The sequence below is a fragment of the Chelon labrosus genome (assembly GCF_963514085.1).
Source record: "Chelon labrosus genome assembly, chromosome: 9".
Taxonomy (NCBI): domain Eukaryota; kingdom Metazoa; phylum Chordata; class Actinopteri; order Mugiliformes; family Mugilidae; genus Chelon; species Chelon labrosus.
Window position 1 is genome coordinate 2,153,298 of NC_140359.1, and position 23,390 is coordinate 2,176,687.

The 23,390-nt window shown below is 39.8% G+C and overlaps 2 protein-coding genes across 2 annotated transcripts; one reads left to right on the forward strand and one right to left on the reverse strand.

Moving 5' to 3' along the window:
• Window positions 1-1,041: 1,041 nt before the first annotated feature.
• On the forward strand, window positions 1,042-11,558 carry LOC311492667 (long-chain-fatty-acid--CoA ligase ACSBG2-like; the record flags this gene model as incomplete). The annotated part of the gene is made up of 14 exons (XM_084551006.1): window positions 1,042-1,106; window positions 1,243-1,454; window positions 2,605-2,888; window positions 3,511-3,599; window positions 4,061-4,181; window positions 4,294-4,374; window positions 4,555-4,704; window positions 5,973-6,140; window positions 6,215-6,396; window positions 6,813-7,043; window positions 8,551-8,768; window positions 9,457-9,596; window positions 9,685-9,928; window positions 10,214-11,558. 14 exons carry the CDS (start codon window positions 1,042-1,044, stop codon window positions 10,303-10,305), a joined length of 2,277 nt encoding a protein of 758 aa, XP_084407132.1. The 3' UTR covers window positions 10,306-11,558.
• A 5,080-nt stretch (window positions 11,559-16,638) lies between these two features.
• Window positions 16,639-23,074, reverse strand: LOC311492347 (flavin reductase (NADPH)-like). The gene is made up of 5 exons (XM_084550609.1): window positions 23,054-23,074; window positions 20,604-20,754; window positions 18,977-19,178; window positions 17,979-18,143; window positions 16,639-17,745 (listed from the first exon to the last, which is right to left on the reverse strand). The coding sequence occupies exons 1-5, from the start codon at window positions 23,065-23,067 to the stop codon at window positions 17,588-17,590; spliced, it is 690 nt and encodes a 229-aa protein (XP_084406735.1). The 5' UTR covers window positions 23,068-23,074; the 3' UTR covers window positions 16,639-17,587.
• Between the last annotated feature and the right edge of the window lie 316 nt (window positions 23,075-23,390).

The following is a 23,390-nucleotide window of genomic DNA, read 5'->3' on the forward strand; positions in this document are numbered from 1 at the left end:
AAACAACAACAACAAAAAACATATGACCTATAAATGCCGGTTTTGATGACTTTTATGGTTTGGTCAACGGAGACACGGTTTTCAGTAAACCATACTCTTCAACAGCCACTGGCTCCAGTTAAACATCAGTTGTCTTCTTCTGATTTCATCCTTCCTTTTCTGACTAATTCCTTTTAAAACAAATTTTCCAAGGTTACATCGCCTCCTCTTGGTAATTTACTATCTAAGTCATTAATGACACCGAAACCTTCTTTTTTGTTCATTGCTGGGCAATTTAAATGTTTTCCCAATTCTGAAGAAAGACCTAGCCTTTTCCATTTCACATTGCCACACTGTTATTTTGTAAGTCTTGTGAACTTTGGTCCAGAGAAGTCTTGAGCCGAGTAATCAGGGGTCGCCTTGTTATTGCTGTCTTGACACATCCTAATCCGATATGGTTTTATGACAGATGCAGCGTTTCATTTGTTAGTGAATGTAGCCCTGGAGCTTGTTGAACTGATGGGTCACCTTTGACAGTTTAGATGACAGAAGGTACAGTGAAATATACAATACATGTGGAGTACTTGAATAGTTTGCTGAATTTACACACCAGAGGGCATTGTTTTCACTGTGCGCGCTACAAACATGAGAGATCTGAGTCGAGGAAGATCTCATTCTTGTCTTTTCAATAGTATTTTGAACTTATTTAATCCCTTTAGTTATCAGTGTATTTGAATAACTGGTAACTAATAGTAACTGGCACAAACCTTTGTGAAATTTTGGGCCAAAGGTGCTCACAGAGACATATAAATAGTGCCCGCAGATGTAGCAATGCCTCCTGGCACAATATTCACAGTTTCAACATTTAGACCATTGCTGGGTGTTACTTATAGCATTGGCGGTCATTGGCTCTGACCTGTTGCAGTGACTTTAGTGAATGTCACCCTCATATAAATGAGCGCAGCGGAGCTGTTTCATGATAAATAATCCTCTACAAGAGTCCTCAGTGTAGAGTGTTAGCACTAATTTTACTTAACCTTCTCTGTTTGTAGAAAATACAAGATGAGTGTCAAAGAAAATTTGGTAATGAACAATGGTGTTGCAGCAATTGATCTTAATACGGAAAGGTATGTAAAATGATGCATGTCTCAAAGTGAACAACTAGGTGATTGTCATGAAGATTTGGATCATTTGTTGTATCTAAAAATGGCATTTATTCATTCCTGGATATCACTTCTCATTCATGTCATCTGGCTGTGACAGCCTTCCTTCCCAAAACTCACAGAGTGTGTCAGACGCCACGGATGTAAAGAACCACTCCACTGTCATCCTCAATGGAAAAGCTACAACGGCTGAACTGAGTGCAACGCCAGCTCCAGAGAGCCAGGAGATTCAACCTTCAAGTAACACTGAGCCACTAGTCCAACCGACCACGTCTCCTGAGCTGGAGGGAGCTACTGAAGGATTTTTACCAGGTAAGAGTCTGAATATGAGGCTTTGTGAGTTTGCAAGACAATTCCAGCTCCACTATTTCAGTTTATTTATTTATTTTCAGTCCATTTTTGTTTTCATTGTGAAATTCTGATGGCTGCGTGTGGTTGCATCTCTTCAGGCACATTAACATAATATATTGGCAGCTTGCAAAAAAAAAAAAAAAAAGGTTGTGGTTAAACATTGTGTCACTTATAAGTTCATACACCAACTTGTTTTAGCAGTTGCATGAGGGGTAGAGTTTGCAAGGTTGTGCTTTTTAGTCAGCACTGCTGTCATCTAGAGAGCTCTGGGCAATTATAAATACGTAGTAAGAAAACAGAAGAAATGGCCATTTAGGTGAAATGTAGGTAAAAGCAAGTCTTTAAAAAGGGGGTTTTAATGTAAAGTCAGTTCATTTAAAAGACTGCTCTGAACTCCTCTGGTAGGTTTTTCAACTATATCAGGTTTCCTTTGAACGGCTGGGGTCTGAAGCAGAATGAATGAGGGTTAGGGTTGTTTCTTATTGACAAGTTTGTTGTAGCAGACAGTGAACCAGTCTGATGCAGCATCAGAGAAGCCTTTCTATAAGAGCTGGGTTGGCAGAATTTAGAATGAAGTTTGGAAATTCGACTTTAGTGAAGCACAGTCATATGTCCTTACTGTTAAGCAAAAGAAAATACAGCTGAGGTCAAAGAGCCGTAACAGTAGATAAACTGCCCGGGGGCAAATGTGAAGAGAAGGTGTTTGAGGAGTTTTGCAGAAAGCCGAGGGCAAGATACAAGGTTGTCCTTTAAAACAGGACCAAAAAGGATAATGAAGCACTCAAACTCTTAACCCCCGCCTATATGGTATTCAAACCATGTTACTTCCTCTAACCAAACCTGATTGGTAGGTAGGCAAGTACATTCTACACCTTCCTGTTTTGTCTCATGTAACAGCTTAGTTCTCCCTGTTCACTGCACCACTTCAATTCCCTTTGGCTCTGAGACAGCAGCAACACGCAGTGACACACCCTCGGGGATAGTCCAGAGATGTTTGCAGACCTCTCATACACCTGGCTCTTCTTCTAAACTGCAAGCTTGCTCTGTCGTCTGAATTGCACTTTAATGTCATCAATGGCGGGTAAATTCAGCTGGCCTTGTTGTCCCCCAGAGGAGTCTAAGGCAGTTCCCCTGTCAGTGGCGAGTTTGGCAACAACTCTGGCCCCGGCTGACCAGCTATGGAGTGCCAGCAGAGAGAAGGGAGTACGGCTCAGGTTGGAGGGCTCAGGACCGGGCTCGGAGACTCCTATCACCATACATCAGATGTTCCTGGAGACAGTTGAAAAGAGCGGAGATACTCCAGCTTTGGTGTTCAAAAAAGATGGACAGTCAGTGTCTCTGACCTGGAGGGAATACTATGAGCAGTGCCGTGCAGCAGCTAAAAGTTTTCTCAAGGTAAGTGGAACATTTTTCTTGACTCTGAACTGCTGATGTTAGCCTCAATTAAAAGCTTAATTTTTAAATCTCTTTGGATCTGTTAAAAGAATCCCAGTCTTTTTTTTTATACACACGCATTTTTTAGAAAAAGAAACTGGGCAAATTAGTTTATTGTGTATAACACAACATTGCCCCATACAGAGATAGTTTTAAGCTAATATTTAGTATCACAACCCCAAAAATGACACTTACCATCTCTCCCACCGATACACTCAGTACTGGACTTTTTGCCTTTAGCCACCTTAAAGCTAGATGTAAAAAGAAATATGTGTTACAGTTATAACGTAAACATTTACGCCACTTACGATAGATAATACTTTTACAGGCCACACAAAAAAACCTTCTGGTCCCAATTTTGTAATCAGTACTTCAGAATGTATACTCCCCATTTCCTTAGTGTGAGAATGGGCTGCTGAAAACCAACACTTGGGTGTGTGAAATTCACAGCTTGTGTTACATCTCTTGTTTCATGGCCATTTTCGAGCCTCATCATGAGGCAGAGTGCTAAAACACGATGTAGGTCAAAAGTAATGGAGGCAATGTGCCACTGTGTCAATAACGGTACATTGTACGTTTCTAGCTGGGGCTGGAGCGCTACCATGGTGTTGGAATTCTGGGATTCAACTCCCCCGAGTGGTTCATCTCAGACATCGCCTGCATCATGGCCGGGTAAAATCATACATAAGGAACATTTCATGTAGGACTTGAGATGCCTCAGCAGAGTTTCACCTGACACGGCAAATTTGTGTCTTTCACGCAAAGCCTTCCTCTGTGCACACCAGTTTGGACTGTTATGTTTCAAACACAGCTCATTTTGTTTTTAACTAATTTCAATAGGAAATGAGAAAAATAGTAACTCACCGTTTTAATCTCTGTGCATTAATCTCTGTACTCCCTCGTCTAGCTTTACCATGTTTTTGAATTATTTTGCATCAGTCACATAAAATGTTTAAAATGATTTAAGTAATGCTGGCAGACAGACAGGTCTTACATTGGTTTATTTTCTACATTTTCTTCTATCTTACTGAGAATTTCCTGGTTAAGCTAAAGTTTAAAGTTTAAAGAAAACATAGTGGACCTTGCAAAAAAATGTGCAAAGAAATGGATTCAGCGTCTGCTTTGTGCCACAGGGGTCTGGCGGCCGGCATTTACACGACCAACTCGGCAGAAGCTTGCCAGTATGTGGCAGCCAACTGTGAGGCCAACATCCTGGTTGTGGAGAACCAGAAACAGCTGGACAAAATTCTACAGGTCGGGAGCTTTATCACAGCATCAACTCTTAGTGTGTCTGAAATAACTATTTGCCAAAAGTTAAAAATAATCAGTCCTCACATTCCTTTCGTCATTGTGTTTTTTCCATCAGGTTAAAGATCACCTACCTCATCTGAAAGCCATTGTCCAGTATAAAGGCGAGCTGCTGCAGAAAGCACCTTTCCTGTATACAGTATGTTGACACAGCAGACATATTGATTGGGTGGATGAATTAACTTGTGTAGGAACTGTTGATGTATTCATGTTAAATTCTTATTGTCTTACTTGGGGTGTAAGATTATGCTTGAAATGTATTCAGCTGCACTGTACAATTGCATTTAGACCCATTGTTTTTTAATCTAATCTTCTGTAGTGGGAAGAGTTTATGAAGCTGGGAGAGGATGTTCCCAACGAGCAGCTCAATGCTGTGATTGACAGTCTTCGGGCCAACGAGTGCTGTACCCTCATCTATACCTCTGGAACCACTGGCAATCCCAAAGGAGTCATGTTGAGCCATGACAATGTGAGTGAACAAGGCAAAAAAATAAATCTTTCAGCTTTTATTGCATCAACACAACCAAATTGCTTCATGAGATAAGATAAGATAAGATAAGATAAGATATGATAAGATAAGATAAGATAAGATAAGATAAGATAAGATAAGACTTTATTCATCCCCGTGGGGAAATTAGGGTGTTACAGTGGCAGGGAACAACAGTGCAAGATGCAGAAGAAGAATACGGCAGACAAATATGTTCATAATGTTATTTCTTCTTAGCGTTATGACAAAAGATTCTAACCATCAATTAATTAATTGTTTTTGGAGAGATATTTGAAACAATAATTGACTAGTCATAGTTATCTTTCTGTTGACTGATTGTTTAACTAATCTCAGCTCTCTTCCTTCAGAGATTGTGATTCAAGTAAAATAAAATATTAAGAAATAATAATTATGGTCACTTGAGCACATGAGGTAGGCAAAAGCAAGTCAGTTGGTACTGTGATGAGGGATTACCAATACAAAATTACACAAATGAATACATAATATGTGTTAAAATGAGCCACCTGTGTCCTTTCTGTGTAGAGTTTGCATGTTCTCCCTGTGTCTGCGTGGGTTCTCTCCGGGTACTCCAACTTCCTCCTACGACAGCTGAATGACAAGATGAATGAATGAATGAATGAATGAATGAATGAATGTAGTTTCTGTGTGAGGAAAGCGGGCTCCGTTTTTTTTCAAACACAGTTGTACTCTGCTGTATTTGATTAAACACTCAGTTCAGATTTTTGAGCAGCATTAAATTAAGGGTAATTTATGTAAATGTAAAAAAAGTACCCAGCATGGAGCTGTGGGGAATGCCAGGAACCACTTATATTGTATGCTAACAAACCAAATAGGAAATATTTTAATTACAAAATTCTGCCTTCTAATGGGAATGGGTTTTTTGGTCTGGTTTAGGATGTTTAAAAGCAAACTGTTGTTTCCCAAGTTCTGTTTAGGGTAATGCTCAGTTTTGGCTGGGTTTCAGCTATAAACGGCAGCAGACATTCACTCTTTAGTCCTAATAAGGGGATCCATTGTAAAAGGGTATAGTGTGTATTTTAAACTACACCTTACACATGAAACTGTAATGTAAACATTAAATGTAATAGCCTGGCAATTAGCAAATTACCTTATTCCTCATTTCTGTGAGTACTTAATAGAGTCCACGCAGGAAAGAGTATTTACAGCTTGCAAACAAATACCTGCATAAAAACTCTCTGACGACTCTTCTCCAACTTTTTAATGTGCAGATTACATGGACAGCCCGAACAGCATCTTCCATGGTAAATACAAGCAGTTGTCAGGAGGTTCTGGTCAGTTACCTGCCACTCAGCCACGTGGCAGCTCAAATGGTTGACATATGGATCTCTATGGCTTTTGTTGGGATCACTTACTTTGCCGAGCCAGATGCTCTCAAGGTAAGGATGGTTGAAACAAATTATTATGAACGATGAATAGATAGGTTTAGTTTTAATCACCTGTCATTTTCCAGGGCTCTTTAGTGAACACACTGAAAGAGGCACGTCCAACTTGTTTCCTTGGGGTTCCTCGTGTGTGGGAGAAGATGCAGGAGAAGATGAAAGCTGCTGGTGCCAAGGCATCCCCTCTGAGGAAGAGAGTGGCAGATTGGGCCAAGTCCATAGGCTTGCAGTACAACTACAGTGCCATGAATGGGTGAGACAGCAGTACAAATGTTTGTTGGAATTCAGTCAGAGCATGTGATGTCTGTGAGATTTGTTAACATGCCTTTTTATCCAGCGGTGATATTTAACACACTCTTTTCTCAGAATGATTGTTATAGTCTGTGTAACAATTATCATCTTAGTTTAGCCTGTTAGCATGCTAACATTTGCTAGACTACACACTAAGTATTGTTGAGAATGAGTCTTCATCTGAAATCTATTCAAGTCTGTTTTCACTCTAATCCACGACCCAGGATTTTCAGCAATATTGCCATTGTTAATGTTTTATGATACATGACAAACTTGATTTTACATACGTATGGAATATCCTGAAAATAATGAGGCTTCATTTTGGGTTGACCTCTTGAACACTTGACCTCTGAACCTTCTTTTTCATTTGTTCTGCAGGGAGAATCTGGTGCCGTGGGGCTTCACGCTAGCAAACAATTTGGTCTTCAAGAAGGTGCGTGCCAGCCTGGGCTTAGACCGCTGCAAGCTCTGCCTTACAGGAGCTGCACCCATCACCAAAGAGACTCTGGAGTACTTCATGAGCCTCAACATACCTGTGATGGAGCTGTATGGCATGAGTGAAAGCTCCGGCCCACACACTGTGTCAATTGACGAATACCGCATCGCAAGGTACGCATGTGTTGTTATTACGGATGTGAACATGGACAAGGTGCATTTTGGGTAATCTAGAAAACAGGTTTTGACAAAGAGGATAGCATGGAATAAATAAAGACAATATCTCTAGTTGTACTCTCTGATACTTCTGACAATGGTAAATATGGTCCCATCCCCAATAACCAGTGCATTGCTAGTGATGCCATTTTGCACCACTTATCACTGTTATGTAATATTTGTCCCTGTTATCTTCAGTTCTGAAGATAAGTGGTGAAAAGTCTTCTCAAAAAACTCTGTAAGTCCAGTTGCCTTTTTTAAACACGTTTTAGGATATACCATGATCTGGTTGACCGAGAACCTTCACAGACGTATCAAAAGTAATAAAAGAGGTTTCGAATAAGTCACCATCAGAAATGCTTTGCACAACTGTCATGCATTTTAACTGGTAGCAATGTATATTTTGGTAATGAACAAACAAAAAACGACATATTACCATTTTTTATAGCTGACGCTGAGGTTTGCTATTCACTATGTGCAAAGCCGCATAATCATTCAATGGGTGTCAGATGTCAGGCCACCTGATGAGTCTAATTCCTTCCAGGTCAGTTTTGGTCTCCACCAACTAATTGAAGAAATATCTGTGAAATATCAGGCTTAATTGAAAAGTAAGTGCTGAAAACGAGAGCAGCCAAAAGCATAGCTGATGACAGAAGTAACCAAAACAGTAATATTGCAGACCTGAATACCAAGAGACTGAACTAAAGGTCACTACTGCATAAAGCTCTGCAGAGTTCAGGGGACCTTCAGAGACAGGGGGTGTTTCCCTGTGGATATGTGACCATTTCACAAACAAGTTGGCATGTGATCCAGTGCTGATATTGCTGTCATAATGTCTAACTAAATAAACCACGCTAGACCTTCACGGTTAAATACGGTTAACAAGGATATGTCTATGAAGCTCAAAATACGAACTGTCAACAAACTAATAGCACCTTTTGTTCACTGGTTCACTTTAGTATAAAGAATTCACAAATCTCCTGTTTTGTTACTTTATAGGCTCTCTCTACCGACATAACTTTTAGTTTGTACCTTTGCTTACTTGACTGATTTTGTCAGGAAGAAAGTATTTTATAGGGTATTTTGTGTCACAGACGTTTGAAATGTCATCCTTAAGAAACCTCTGTGTGCCCCTCTCCATCTTTTTGCAGTATTATTGAACACAATGTCAAGTCTCAATGGAATGCAGATGATGCTCCATTGTAACTTAATATAATATTTGAGTACTCATATTACCTGTCTGTCTGCTATTAAAAAGTTGAGAAGAGAGATTCAGAGACCTGAAAATAGAAATTCAGAGACAAAGATTGAATCCAATACTTGGATGTTTATTAATCCACATACAGAAGCTTATGTAATGACAACTTTCTTTTTATCAAGCTTCCTAAAGCTAAATTACAACTGCATTTATCAGCATCTGTTCACATCAAGTCTGCACAAGCTAATTATGATTTTACTTTTTCAGCTGTGGAAAGGTCATGCCAGGCTGTAAGATAAGGTTGGAGAATCCAGATCAGGACGGGAACGGAGAGATCTGTTTCTGGGGTCGCAACGTCTTCATGGGCTACTTAAACATGGCCGATAAAACAACGGAAGCTTTGGATGACGACGGCTGGCTGCACTCTGGAGATCTGGGAAGAAATGACCAGAACGACTTCCTGTACATCACAGGAAGGATTAAGGGTAAGATGCAGGAATTTAAAAATGTTCACACGCCCATTAGAAACATTTTGACTGCTTATTTTGACTGACCAACCATCTGAAGCCAAAGATATTTAGTAGTGTGATTGCAACGCATTTGGGACACTGCCATGTTTATGAAGTTTTCACATAATTGAATGACACATGACATGATGTCCACTACATTTGTGTTACACCAATAGCTTTTGGTGAAAACAAGGCAAAATTACAGTTACACATTACTCAAAAAGTCCAATATGACTTGAATGCAGAATAGTTTACAGTTACATAAAACAAATAAAGAAACCACCTATCCGTTATTTGACTTCATTCAGCATCACAAGCATTAACAATATCACTTCAAAATAAATGCCACATGCAAGTAACCTAACACTTACATAATCAATTGCTATAACTCATATCTTGAAAGCTGCTTAATAACAAAACATGTCATGTATTTAGGTTTATGTCATATTTTTTTAACTATAGGGCTTTTGGGGCTTTTTAGATTAGAGTGAAGCAAATAGAAATTTAACCTCAGGAGGAATGGAGGAGTAGGACACCTGAATATTTTTTACTGCTTGTTGCTCATAAGGTCCAGGAAACAAAACACAATGCAGTATTTTCTCAGACATGACAAATGTCATCATGTTGGATACACAAGTATCACTCTTTTGTATTTTTTACACAGAGCTGATCATCACTGCCGGTGGGGAGAACATCCCTCCTGTTCCCATCGAGGATGCAGTGAAGGCAGAGCTGCCCATCATCAGCAACGCCATGCTGATCGGAGACAAGCTCAAGTTCCTCTCCATGCTGCTCACACTTAAAGTAACCCGTTCTCCACTCCTGCAGACAGTCGCAGCTGCTAAATAATTAAAGCAAAAGACAGTAACGACCCCTGTTTCTGTTTGTACAGTGTGTCGCGGATGATAATGGCGAGCCCACAGATGAGCTGAGCCCTGAGGCCTTGGAGTTTTGCCAGCAGAACGGCGTCACAGCAACAAAGGTGTCTGAGATTATAGCCAATAAGGAGCCGGCTATTTACAAAGCTATTCAGGAGGGTATGGAGCGCGTTAACGCCAGATCAATGTCAAATGCTCAGAAGGTCCAGAAGTGGGTCATACTGGAGCGAGACTTCTCGATCACTGGAGGAGAACTAGGTCAGCTATTATCTATTTGTTTTGACTTCTTTCTCTCTTTTTTATCTGAAGCAAAAGCCAGCATACTGGTAGTACTGGAAGGAAGTATTCACTACTGTTGTGAAGTTTAATCAGCCTTTAATCAAGGTCATAACCTGTTCTTGTGACAGTGTCGCATACCAAACAGCATTCCAGTGAGGTTTTTACAATAGCGACTGAACAGCGAATCAGATGTTGTTAGTGTGTTGGTACTACCTAGAAATTGAACCTAGAAAACAACCTGTTCTTCTTTTCTCATCTATGCAGGGCCCACCATGAAACTCAGAAGGCCCATCGTTGTGAAGATGTACCAAGAGAAAATCAATGAAATGTATGCAGTGGCCACAGAAAAACAATAGACTGAACTGTACTGGGATGAGAGACGGTCATGAGAAGCCTGGCCAGACATCATGCTGCAGCATGTGCAGAAATGCACAAACCTGCAAGTGCAAAGGAGGATTATGATTTAAGAGTAAAAGTCTTGATTCTGATTATGTTGTATTTGATTGAATAGAGGGTTGTGTTGAAGTTTTAAACTGTCACGTTATCCATAAGCTATGGAGACGTCTGTTTATGTCTGATATTTAAGATGCATATGTACATATGGTTTCACAGCAACTCCACATTTTGTAAATAAAACATCTAAATCAGAGCCAAATCTTGCCATATAGCACATACAGGTGAACCCACTGTCACTCAGCACCAAACATGCAGCACTGAATGTTGTTCATCAGCATTACATTTACATGCAAATGTTGTAAACACTGAAAGATCCTTAATCATGAGATATGTATTTTATTTCTGTAGCACCAAGATGTATGTTTACAGATTTTACAGCATTAATTCTCCTTCCCTAGTCTCATGTTGGTAGATGTGACAAAATAATCCTTAACCTTGCATAGACTGAAGGTGAGCAAGTATTTTTATAATGAGAGAAAAATAAAAGTAGCCTAAGTTTATCCAATCCCAATCACATGCAAATTGTAAATCATTTATCTGCTTCACTGTGTACAGTTTGACACATATTGATGTATTTATTTTGTGATATTTGAAGATTGTCAATAAAAAGTAAGTGATTTGGACAAATTGAGCAAACAAAGTTCAAAAACATGTGCATTTTTACATTTTTATATGGTGTACATAAAAAATATTTTTATCTCTATCATTGCGACAGCTACTGGATTGCTGTCAAAGTTGGTAAATATACCAGCATCAATTTATAATGCCAGTGTAATATGAGTTTTTATTAGCAAATAGCAAATATTAGCATGCTAACCTGGTAACATTATGCTACTGGGAACATCAGCGTGTTATCTATATTAAAGGTTACATTTCTAACAATTTCTAAGAAATTAAAGGATAGGAGCTCGGTGCGAGAGAGAAGAGAGTAGAGGACATGTGCTCAGTGCATCGTCCCTCAGCAGCCTAGGCCTATAGCTGCACAACTAAGGGATGGTTCAATCCACCCCTAACTATGAGGTTTATCAAACAGGACAGTCTTAACCTTAAAAGTAGAGAGGGTGTCTGCTTCCCTGGCCAAAACTGGGAGCTGGTTCCACAGGAGAGGAGCCAGCTGGACAAAAATGCAGGGGAGAAATTAAAGACTGTGCCTTTGTCAAATGACACTGTTTGCCATTGATAGAATGGGAACAGCAAGTTGTGGAAAAACTTCCCTCCTCTTTTTCCCTCCAGCTGGATGAATCCACACATCAGTGGAAATGAGATACGTCGATACTGGTGACATTCATGAGCACATTCTATTCTACCATACTCTGGAGGGGAAAACAACAGCACAGGACATCAATGACGGGCACTTATAGTGCACATGAAAAAGGAAAACCCAATATAATGTGGACTCACTTAGTCACACGGAGGCATTGGCGACCAAGAAAATGAGCCCTGTGTTACATGATGTTTTGAACGACAGCATTAAAGCGATCAACTTCATAAAGTCAAGATCACTTAATGTGCGCTTCTGTGAATACATGGGAGCTGAACATACACAACTACTGCTACACACAGAAGTCAGTGACTTTCTCGAGGGAAAATACTCAGCCAGTTCTTGAAATTATGATCCACACCTTTCTGATCACAACTCCCCCATGCCACCTTGTTCCAGGACACAGATTGGCTGGCAAAGCTGTGCAATCTGGCAGATGTATTCAGCAAAGTGAATGAACTGAATGTACTGTACAGGGCAAGGACACCAGTATTTAAAACCTGTATGACAAGTGGGTGATTTCCTCACTAGCGAGGATGTGGACAGAGTTCCAGTTAAAGTCTGTTATAGTGAGACATTTGATTCAGGAATTTTATTCCTACTCTACTGACATGGAGGAAAAATCTGCACAACTGGATTGGATGAGAAACCCATTCCTTTTGTCTGAAACAAGCAGAAGCAGACTACCTGTCACTTATCAGGAGAAACTCTTGGATGTGTCATCTGACCGTGGCCTTCAGATGTAGTTTGTCATGTCCACTCTAACACAGTTTTGGGTGTGTGTGAAGCAGGAGCACCATGACCTGGGCCAGAATGCTTTGGGGCAGCTACTACCCTTTGCCTCCACATGTTTATGTGAGGCCTGCTTCTCTGCAATGACTGTGATCAAAACAGAGCAGAGAAATAGACTGTGTCTGGAGAAGAGCTTGATCACAGCAGTTGTCTTCCTGCCACCAAGACTGACAAAGACTGTCAGTGAAGCACAAGCCCAAGTGTCTCACTAAAATGTAAGTGCAAAAGCACTCAGGTCAATGCAACAATGTTTTTTAATGTTTCAACAATGTTGACAGTTTGCAGCTTTAAGATGTCAGTCTAACTTTTGATTCTTAAAGATGATATTTTAAGATAATATATTATAAATTAATATATATTAATATATATTAAGATTTCTTTTTTGTGAACATTTGCCATGCATGGTTAAATTCACAAATTCAGTTTGAGAACAGCTTTTTATTATAGTCCTAAAAGAGGGCACTTTAAGCTAATTATTTTATGTGTAAAAAGTTTTAGGTTATTGTTTGTGCATTTTTTTTCCCCAATTATTTCACTACAAATGAGCAATGTTTTGTACAGTTTAATAAAGTTTAATATTTAAGTTTATTCTCAAACAAAAATGCTTTTCTCTGGTTAGGGGGGTATTTCACTGAAAAAATATTTCACAGAGGATACATCACTGAAAAAAGATTGAGAACCACTGACCTAGATAACTAGCGATGGAATGACAACATGCGACTAAACATGTCATCATTGGTCAGATTGGGCAGGGGTCCAGAGAAAACTACTCTGACATACTTTTGGCAAACTTACACACCAGTTCCACATTAAGTTTAGTGACCTCCAATTGGTGTCCTTATTGCCATAAATAACAACATTATCATAGCCATTTCTTGGGCACTCATACGATTCCATAGTAAGAGGTGGCACCACAGCAATTAAATTATTTCACAACTTAAAGTGCAGATTTTAATTATTAAACTGAACAGAGATGCACCAGAGAAATTTACCATTACCAATACCATTAAACAGTTCCTCTGACTTCAGTTTAACCCTTCACTACTGACGGCCCCATTAGAAAACGGATAGCCTAGGGGACTGCACATGATTATAGGGACAAAGCCATTAACAACAGCTGAGAGCAAACACGGAGAAAACACTTGATCTAGATTTAACCGTACCTAAACCAAACTAAATAATATTTGTTTAGTCCTGTTGAATGGAAACCACAGACAGCTCAGAACACCATGACTGCCATTTTGGTGTCATCACTGTTGATCCTGCCAATTCATTTGGCATGTCTGACTGCACTGCAGTTGCCTCTTAAGTACAGATTGTCATTACAAAAACCTCTTTCACACGCAGACATATCAGATTACATTTTTGGTCTCCTGCTTGTGTTCCTTTTTTAAAAAAAAAATAAATAAATAATTGCAGTGGACTCCAGGTCATTACAATGGATCTAAACACTTTGTCCTGATTGACAATTTAAACTATTTGTACAGGAGTGGTTGATATCAGACTCCGTGGCATCTGATAAAGTGTACTGATGGGGATGATATCAGATAACACTCATTACCATTTTCAGAACTGGTAAACAGAAAACGTAATGTACCCTATCTTGATGATCACTGACCTTTATGTGTTCTGTCAATTATCCATAATCATCTGTTGAACTGTGGCCTTTCTTCCACTTTGTCAACATGGTTGTGACTGAAATTGCCTGGAAAATGATATGAGTCTCTGGAATTGCTTTTAATTTAATTCAATACCAACGTTGCTACATTAATCTTTTTTTTTTTCTGTATTTTCTCAAGTTAGTCATTCATCTCATCACAGCCATATTTTTCTAGGATTTTGCACATGTAACAGCCTTTCACATTAATGAAATAACATGATTATGAACAACCTGTGGACTTCAGACATCTCTTCCCCTTGACTTAGAAATCACAGTGATTAACCAAATTCAGTTTAACATAGCCTACTACATCAAATAACATGTTAACTAAAATCAAAACCTCAATTGTAGAGGTTTTACAGTGTAGATTTGGACCTGTGTTACGACATGTCTTTATTACATGTTCAGAGAGTTACACCGATCAGCCACAACATTAAAACCACTGACAGGAGACATAAATAACACTGACCATCTTGTGATGTTCTGCTAGGAAACTTCTGGACCTGGCATTCATGTGGATGTTACTTAGACATGTACCACCCACCTAGACCAGATCAGGCACCCCCACCCCATAGTAATGACACTCCTTGATGGCAGCAGCCATCCCCAGCAGGATGCAGCCTGACACAGGCACACACACAAAAATGCTTTAGGAACAACTCAAAAAACACAAAGAACAGCACAAGGTGTTGACCTGGCCTCCAAATTCACTAGATCCCAAACTTATCAAGTATCTGTGGGATGATCCACAGATGCCCCTCCCCTCAACCCATAGGACTCAAAGCCCCCCCACTAACAACATTCTGTTGCCAGACACCACAGGACACCCTCAGAAGGCCCATGTCCATTCTCTGTCACAACTGTTTTGGAGTCACAAGGGAGACCTGCACACTATTAGGAAGGTGCTCATAATGTTATACCTGATTGGTGTACATATTTAATGTGTTATGAACCTAATCCTGACAGTTGTAGAAGTTACACCATCATAAAAAACAAAAACCCCAGAGTCATCTGAATTTCCATTTAATGGCGTGAATTAGGTATTTTCACAGCATGCTTAAATCACTGTCATGAAAGATTTTTTTTAAAAATGGGGGGTAAGTTAAGGCTTCTGAAAGGCTTCTGAATAACTTGCTAATTCTGCTTTCATACAAACAGGTGAAACACAACACTATGTCAGTGTGTGGAGGAATACTAACCACCGAAATGTTTTCTACACCTGCATACAGCTCACATTTTTCATTTATTACATATGCAGAAGATGAGAATGAAACCCTGCAGGGCCAAACTAGAAGACAAGCTGCACTGCAGACCGCGCCCTGATCACTGGAATCAAAGCCATCCATATGTTTTGTCTTTGACAGATGGTGCCAGACAAGTCCTTTTATTATATATCGAATGTTTTCTGCCACAAGCCCCAATTTGCTCTTAAATTCTTTCCCAAACTGCGTGTCTGTAATGGCAAAACAGAACTTACCTCGGACTCAAAACCTCTCTCTGCAACTGGGTGCTGGACTTTCTCACAGGGAGGCCACAAACCATCCGGGTTGGCATCAACACCTCAAAGACCATCACACTGAGCACAGGAGCTCCACAAGGGTGTGTGCTCAGCCCACTGCTCTTCACCCTGCTAACCCACGACTGTGTTCCAACCTACAGCACCAACCACATCATCAAGCTTGCTGACGACACAACTGTGGTGGGCCTCATCACCAACAACGATGAAGCCAACTACAGAAGAGAGGTGAGCCTACTGGTGCAGTGGTGTAAAGACAACAATCTCATCCTCAATGTGGAGAAAACAAAAGAGATTTGTTGTCGACTTCAGGAGAGGTCACCCCCAGCATCCCCCGCTGACCATCGAAGGTGCTGCTGTGGAGAGGGTGTGCAGCACCAAGTTCCTGGGGGTGCACATCTCAGAAGACCTTTCCTGGACTAACAACACAACATCACTAGCCAAGAGGGCTCAAAAACGCCTCTACTTTCTCCGGAAACTGCGAAGAGCACAAGTCCCGCCCTCCATCATGTGTTCCTTCTACCGGGGCACCACTGAGAGTGTCCTCACTGGCTGCATCACTGTGTGGTACGGAGGCTGCACCGCCTCCTGCCGAAAGACCCTGCAACGAATAGTGAACACAGCCAGCAAGATCATTGGTGCCCCTCTGCCCTCCTTCACAGACATTTTCCACACCCACCTCACTCGCAGAGCCATCAGCATTGCCAGTGACCCTTCCTACCCCCTACATCCCCTCTTCAGTCTCCTGCCATTGGGGAAAGGTACCGGAACCTCCGGGCCTGCTCCACCAGACTGTTGAACAGCTTCGTCCACTCATGCCCCCTGCCCCCTGGACTATAACGCACCCATCACACAGGGACTCTACCTCACCGCACCTTTGCACATTTACTGGGAAAATACAAGCTGTAACCATACATTGTACCGTTGTACATAGAATTTTTCTATTTATTCACTATATTTATATATATACAGAATGTTTACTTAGTAACTGTTTCACTGCCAACTTCATTCACTTTTCGTTTATTTAGGTTTTCTTTTATTATTATGTGAGACAGGGAAAGGTTTTTTTTCAATTTTCTGTATGTTGTGAACGTATTGAGAAATTGACAATAAAGAAATCTTGAATCTTGAATCTTGAATAACATACATGTTTTGATATAAAGTGATGGCATGGTGCAACAGTTCTTCCAGTTTTTATTCCTTCAGTTTGTTGGCAGCTGTCAGCTATGGCTAGTACTAAATCTGACAGTCACAGCCGCCCTCATGTGGCTAAAAGATGTATATATTGATGCAGGTTTGCAAATATATAAAAACAAGAATATGTTAAATGAGCGTAAATAAACAGACATTCATCAGGCAGATTACATAAGGCAGAGATATAAATGTATCAGTTAGACAAAGATTTTTCTGACCATTATTCAGGCATTTTGTGTTTTCCTTTATGCTGCTCACAGAACAAAATTTATTATTGTAAAAATATTAAACGTGAGTTGCATATCGTTTCTCGTTTTAGCCGTGTGTCACGTCTTGTGGAAAATATGTGGTTCTTAGCTGCTAAAGGCTGGACACTACCTTTGTCAGTCTGCTTTCTGATGAGGGGCAGGTAACAGGTAATTGATTAGCAAGAATGTTTTGCCTAAAACAGCAACCTGTTAGAAACAAGGTCGACTAATGTAATGGCACCGAATAAAAACAGTAAAGGACTCTCCAACACAATCGGCTGAAAGATACTAAAATATCGTGCGTGCCCTGTAGAGTCAACTGGTAATTCTCTGTTGGTTTTTCACATTTCTGTATACATAGTCATTTAATCAGTTGTTTATATGAAAATGAGTGCAACTTAAATGATTGATTTCTGTCGTATTAAAAATATCTTAATGGTAAGATATGGCTATAAACTGGAAGGCAAGTATATATTGTACTTTGGGTGAACCGACACGGGCTACTTCTTTCTCATTTGGTGGTGATGGCGACTGCCTGCTTGACCCAGGCATTGCTGTTGAGAAGAGACAACATGAAGCGAGCCACGTCTCCCCTTCCCACTACGCCGCTGGCAGGTTGGCCACTGTTCTCAGGCACAAAGTATCCCTCATGGGTCAGAAACTCTTGAGCTGCAGAGAACACACAGATTACAGCAATCACTCAATCTCAATCATCTGAACCGCCAGAGAGTAAAATACATATAAGAGTATGTCTGGATACAACCTTAAACCTCAAAGCACAGATCTCATAAATAACATGTAATAAGCTTGCACTATATCAGAATGAATGCTCTACAAACTCAGAATGAATGTGAATGAAGATGAGCTGCTCTCTGTGGCAGCCTGTGATGTCTATCTTATACCTGAGGCCGGCAGGTTCTTGAGGCCAGGTGGGCGAACCACAGTCCAGCTGATGTCCTCAGTCTTCTGCAGAAACCGCTCCATCTCATACATGTTGTTGAGGACGCTTCGAATCATGGGCAGAAGGAGGAACCGGATCAGATATGGTGACTGAGTTCCAGAGTTAGCTAACGAAGAAATAGAAGAATACGCTCAAACTCGGATATCAAATTTGTGTAACATAAAAGTGCTTTTTAAACTAACAGCATTTTTAGTTTAGATGTTTAGGAGAAGACTGATGTGGTCCGTTTTCCTGGTTAGTAAGGCCTCTAAAGGTAGCATTTCAAGTCCTGCTCAGGCTTATACAGGCTTGTGTGGGTTTTTAGACTATGACTGATCATTTTTTAACAATGAAGGCGCAAAGTTTTCACTCTTCTTTGTGTAGAAAAAAATAATTTCAGTTTTCTATTTGTTTAACTGTCTCATTAAAATTGTATCATCTTCATAATCATGATGCAATATTTAATTTTTTCTGTTATTTGAGCCAGTCGGTGCATGCAGCTATTGTACAGAAGAGGCCCTAAAAAGGAGCCCTGGGGAATTCCACGTAAGTTTTTGTCCACTCAATTGTTGTGACATTCAGCTATACCAATGTCAGAACTTTCAAACTGTTTATGTTTTCAGATTTTTAAAGATGTTAATCAGAGCTGTAACCTCTGTTCCACAACATGGTCTGAAACCTGATGAGAAACCTTAAAACTATTATTTAATTGTATTTTTTACTTTAAGATGGGATGTTTGAGCCTGAGTACAACTTCATAGAGTCACCAGCATGGCAATGAACTTTGACATCTGATTTGGAGGGTCTTCAGATGTTTAATTGAATTCTGAACAAATAAACGGAAATTAAAAGTCTGATTGTACCACTCATCCTCTGGGGTTTGCGGAAAGTCATTTTGAGATAAGAAAAGTGAAAGATGTGTTTTTTTTTTTACATTAACAAACCCAAAAAGACACTTACAGTCTGTGTACCAGGAGGTCATGGTGATGACCCGGTTGACTCGGGCCTCTCGCATGGCATTGATCACAGCGTTCATGGAAAGAGTGTATCCTGTCACTGCTGAGAAGAAGGAGGTCGGGAAGCCGAGACAGGACATGATCACATCCTGTCCTTTGAAATGAGCCTTTAGACTGTCTGCTGAGAAAATATCAGCTTCCACCACCTGCAAACAGGGAAGGACAGATAATTGTGTCTTTATTTAATCATCACCTGCATCAACCGAAAACAGACAGCAGATTAAACATACAGAGCAGAATTTAAAGCTGACATATTGATATAGAAAATGAATGTTTACATCAACAGAGAACTTAATTTGTGTGATTTTGATGTTTGTGTGTTTTATAATTGAGGTCTGTGACAATATAATGAGATACTGTATATAATACGTCTTCCCTTATACAACCCCTAATGACTAAGACATGGTCTAAAACATAAATAAAAACAGAATACAATGATTTGCAAATATTTTTCAAACTATATTCAATACACAATACAAGATGAGATATTTAATGTACAAACTGATACACTTTATTTTTTTTTGCAAATATTCACTCAGATTCAGATTTACCACTTTGTGAACAATTGCATGAGCAAATAGTCCAACAGTTTAAGAACAGTGTTTCTGAACAGTTGCAAGGAATTTAGGGATTTCATCACCTACAGTCCATAATATCATCAAAAGATTCAGAGAATCTGGAGAAATCTCTGCACATAAGAGGCAAGGCTGAAAACATTGAATGCCCATTCCCTCTGACCCCTCAGGCGCCATTGTGTTAAAAAACATCATTCTATAAAGGGTGTTACCAGGTGGGCTCAGGCACACTTCAGAAAACCACTGTCAGTTAACACAGCTCGTAGCTACATCTACAAGTGCAAGTTAAAACTCAAAAGCCATATATTAACAACACCCAGAAGCACCGCCGGCTTCTCTGGGCCTGAACTCATCAGAAATGGACTGACAAAAAGTGGGACGTAGTGTCCACTGGGCTAAAGAGGAAAAGGGCCGTCCACATTGTTATCAGCACAAAGTTCAAAAGCCAGCAACTGTAATGTTAGTGTGTTAGTGCCCATAGCACAGGTAACTGGCACATCTGTGAAGGCACCATTAATGCTGAAAGTTACATACAGCATTTCGAGCTTATGCTGCCATCCAAGCAGTGTCTTTTTCAGGGGCCCCGCTGCTTATTTCAGCAAGACAATGCCCAGACACATTCTGCACGTGTCTGCAGAGTGTGGCTTCGTAGTAAAAGATGTACAAGACTGGCCTGCCTCCCGTCCAGACTTGTCTCACACTGAAAATGATTATTATGAAGCACAAAAAAATGACAACGGAGACCCCGGAGTGTTGAGCAACTGAAGTCGTACATCAAGCAAGAATGGGAAAGAATTCTAGAAAGCTTCAACAATTAGTGTCCTCCGTTCCAAAATGCTTATTGAGTGTTGTTACAAGGAAAGCTGATGTAACACAGTGATAAAAAATGCCCCTGTCCCAGATTTGCAAATCACTGTATTCTGTTTTTATTTATATTTTACACAATGTCTCAACTTCACTGGAATTGGGGGTTGATCTTTGAACCCAGATAATTACCTTGAGATTGTCATGTCGCACTGTGAGCTTCGCCGGGTTCCTAACAACAGCGGTGACAATGTGACCTTGCTGCAGCGCCTGGCTGACCAGATGCTGTCCAGTCTGTCCAGTGGCTCCCAGCACAGCAATCTTCATCCTCGGACACTGAGCTCTGTCAGGAGTGAAAACGATGAGTGGACGTGATGAGAGCTCTGATCACTCAGACTAACTGCACTTAAGTTCCCTTCCTGTTTCACAAGCACAAGTGTAGCTAAATAATTATTATGGTACAATAAAGAAGCCTTCTGAGTCTGTCTTGTGACCGCTTTAGTAATTGAAATGTACTTTGTACATCTTATGTGTGTCGTCTCTGTTTCGAAATCTAAGAGTTCATGTGCAGCAGTTGCTCTAGCATTGCTGCCAAAAATCACAGAACAAGATTAGGATAGCAGCTGACAATTCTTTTAATTAACTTAACTATTTAATTTACTATTTAAGTTATCTGTTATTAATATTTATTTTGGTTTATTGATTCTTTTGTCAATAAAATGCCAGAGAACAAGAAAAATGTCTAGTACAAGTTAACAGAGCCCAAACTGGCAAGTCCAAGTAAGATTTTTCTACATTTAAAAGCGCAGAGTGATATATTTTAATGATATAAAACAGACAAAATCTGACGTGTGAGCCTGAATTTTTTTTTTTTAAAAAGAAAAGTGTATATGTCTTGCATATATATAAATTTTTATGATTAACTGACTGCCAAACTTTTGGCAACTACTCAATTAAGACTTCAACTCTTCATAGCAGCCATCAACCTCAATGACAGTTGTTTTAATATACAGTGAGTACACACATTAAACAAGTTAATAAAAGTAGGAACAAATATATATTATTTAAACTCTTCAATCACAATTTATACACCCAAAATATTGCTATAGAATTTCAGATGGGTCCTTTAAACACTTGAGTGACAAATGATCAAATCACATCTCTTACAAGCGCTGGTGTGTAGTCAATAAACGCAAATATTCAAGATTGTATAACCTTAGCATTAGAGATGAAAACTTTCACTTCCAGGAAACTGCACACAGCAAGTCTTTGTATCAAAACTGGGCCAAATTGATTATATCCAAAGCAGAGTATGACAAGCTTGGTGGTCAGGTGCTCACTGCAGTCACAGAGCCGATAGTGCTGACTGAATCTCAGTTGATGTTATGTAGAAGATCATTGTGAGGACCTTCAAGATAACTATGTTCAAGATACCTGAGCGATTGGTGGTTTGAGCGACGACAACTCACATGTACAGCAAATATCCAGGAAACTATGATAGAAACTGGCAGAATGGTTTCCCCTGTACATAGAAGTTTGCGGAAGCAGTTCTTGCCTCACTTCAAAATGGTGCACCTATTAACCATTGTGCTCTCTGGTTTATTACAGAGGATGATTACAACACCCCACGATATCCTGAACAATGAGGTCATTCAGACTTCTCTGTGCTGTTGTGAAAAGCAAGTGACTCGGTCAGCAATCATTAAGCACATGCACACCTTTAAACACCACTTCAGGTGTCTGAACATACAACGACCTCTTTTTGTTTTAGGAAGCGCTACATTCGGAAGATATGAAAACTTCATACTGTAGACACACTGTAATATCTTTAAGTACAACAATTCAACAATGAAATTAATTAGTAAAAGTATGGAGTACAGTATAAATAGTAAGAGATGTGGGCCGATTTAATGCTTAATAACTTCATGTGAAAAACACAGAACCATCTCATGAAATGTATAACAAGGAATCACCCTGTGTCCATGAAAATGCAGCTAAAATAAAACTGCCCTTCCCTTTTTCATGTGATACACAGGCCTACCATAATACAAACAATAAAACTTATCATGGCTGATTCACATTTCCCGGCTAACACAGATTTTGTCCATTTGATGTAAGTTTGCAGTCTCCCCCACTGCTCCTCATGAATGTCTGTATGCTTACTGATCACAAGCAAGTAAGTCATCTCTCTATGGGAATTTCACAGCTGTGAAATTTGAGCAAATAATAATAAGAACGATTATCGCCCAGTAAGAGTCGGTTCTTGTGAGAGACCTTTCTCTCTTCCCACTGGTACTATAGCGCCCCCACATTTAAGATGCTGCTATTTAATTTCATTTTGCTATTGTAGCCACCTAAATCCTACTCAGAGCAGCTATATTACTTGTTAAGTGGGTTTAGTTTAGCTAATGAGCTGTTAACTATGTGAATTAGCACACTGAGCCTTATTAACACTCTTGGTCGGTGTTTGGCTTTGTTTCGCTTCTTTCTTGACTGTATTTGTGCAACACGTGGAACGAAAGACATTTGTCGCATCCATCCAGAACACTACAGTTTGGAGTGTAGTGTCACACAGATAAAAGACAAGACAGGCTGTTGTAGCCGTGGAAACAACATTAGCAAGGTTAGCCGCGCTCACTCACCTAAACACCAGCATGTATACACGTCCGGGTTAGGGAGAGTTCAAGAGCGGCAGCGTTTCGGTGCGTTTGTAAAGCAACTGACTCCACGAATTCCATATCTGTATTGTGGATTTTAAATGATGTGTTGATTGTACACATGGGGACATTGATGACCACTTAAAGTAATAATAATAATAATAATAATTAGAATAATAAGAATAATAAGAATAATGAAAATCCATATTTGTCTAATGTGATTTTCTCTTAAATTGTATTATTTGCCCTGTAATTTACATAGTTTCTGTAGCAGAAAAAAAAGCTTCCTATATGATTTATCTGTCAGAAAAGATGGTTAAAC

What these genes read in the sequence shown, in the direction of transcription:
- LOC311492347 (XM_084550609.1), bottom strand. An exon ending in TGCGACATGACAATCTCAAG is followed by an intron (nt 19,179 to 20,603) that starts GTAATTATCTGG and finishes CCCTGTTTGCAG; the next exon opens with GTGGTGGAAGCTGATATTTT. An exon ending in CAAGAACCTGCCGGCCTCAG is followed by an intron (nt 17,746 to 17,978) that starts GTATAAGATAGA and finishes TGTTCTCTGCAG; the next exon opens with CTCAAGAGTTTCTGACCCAT.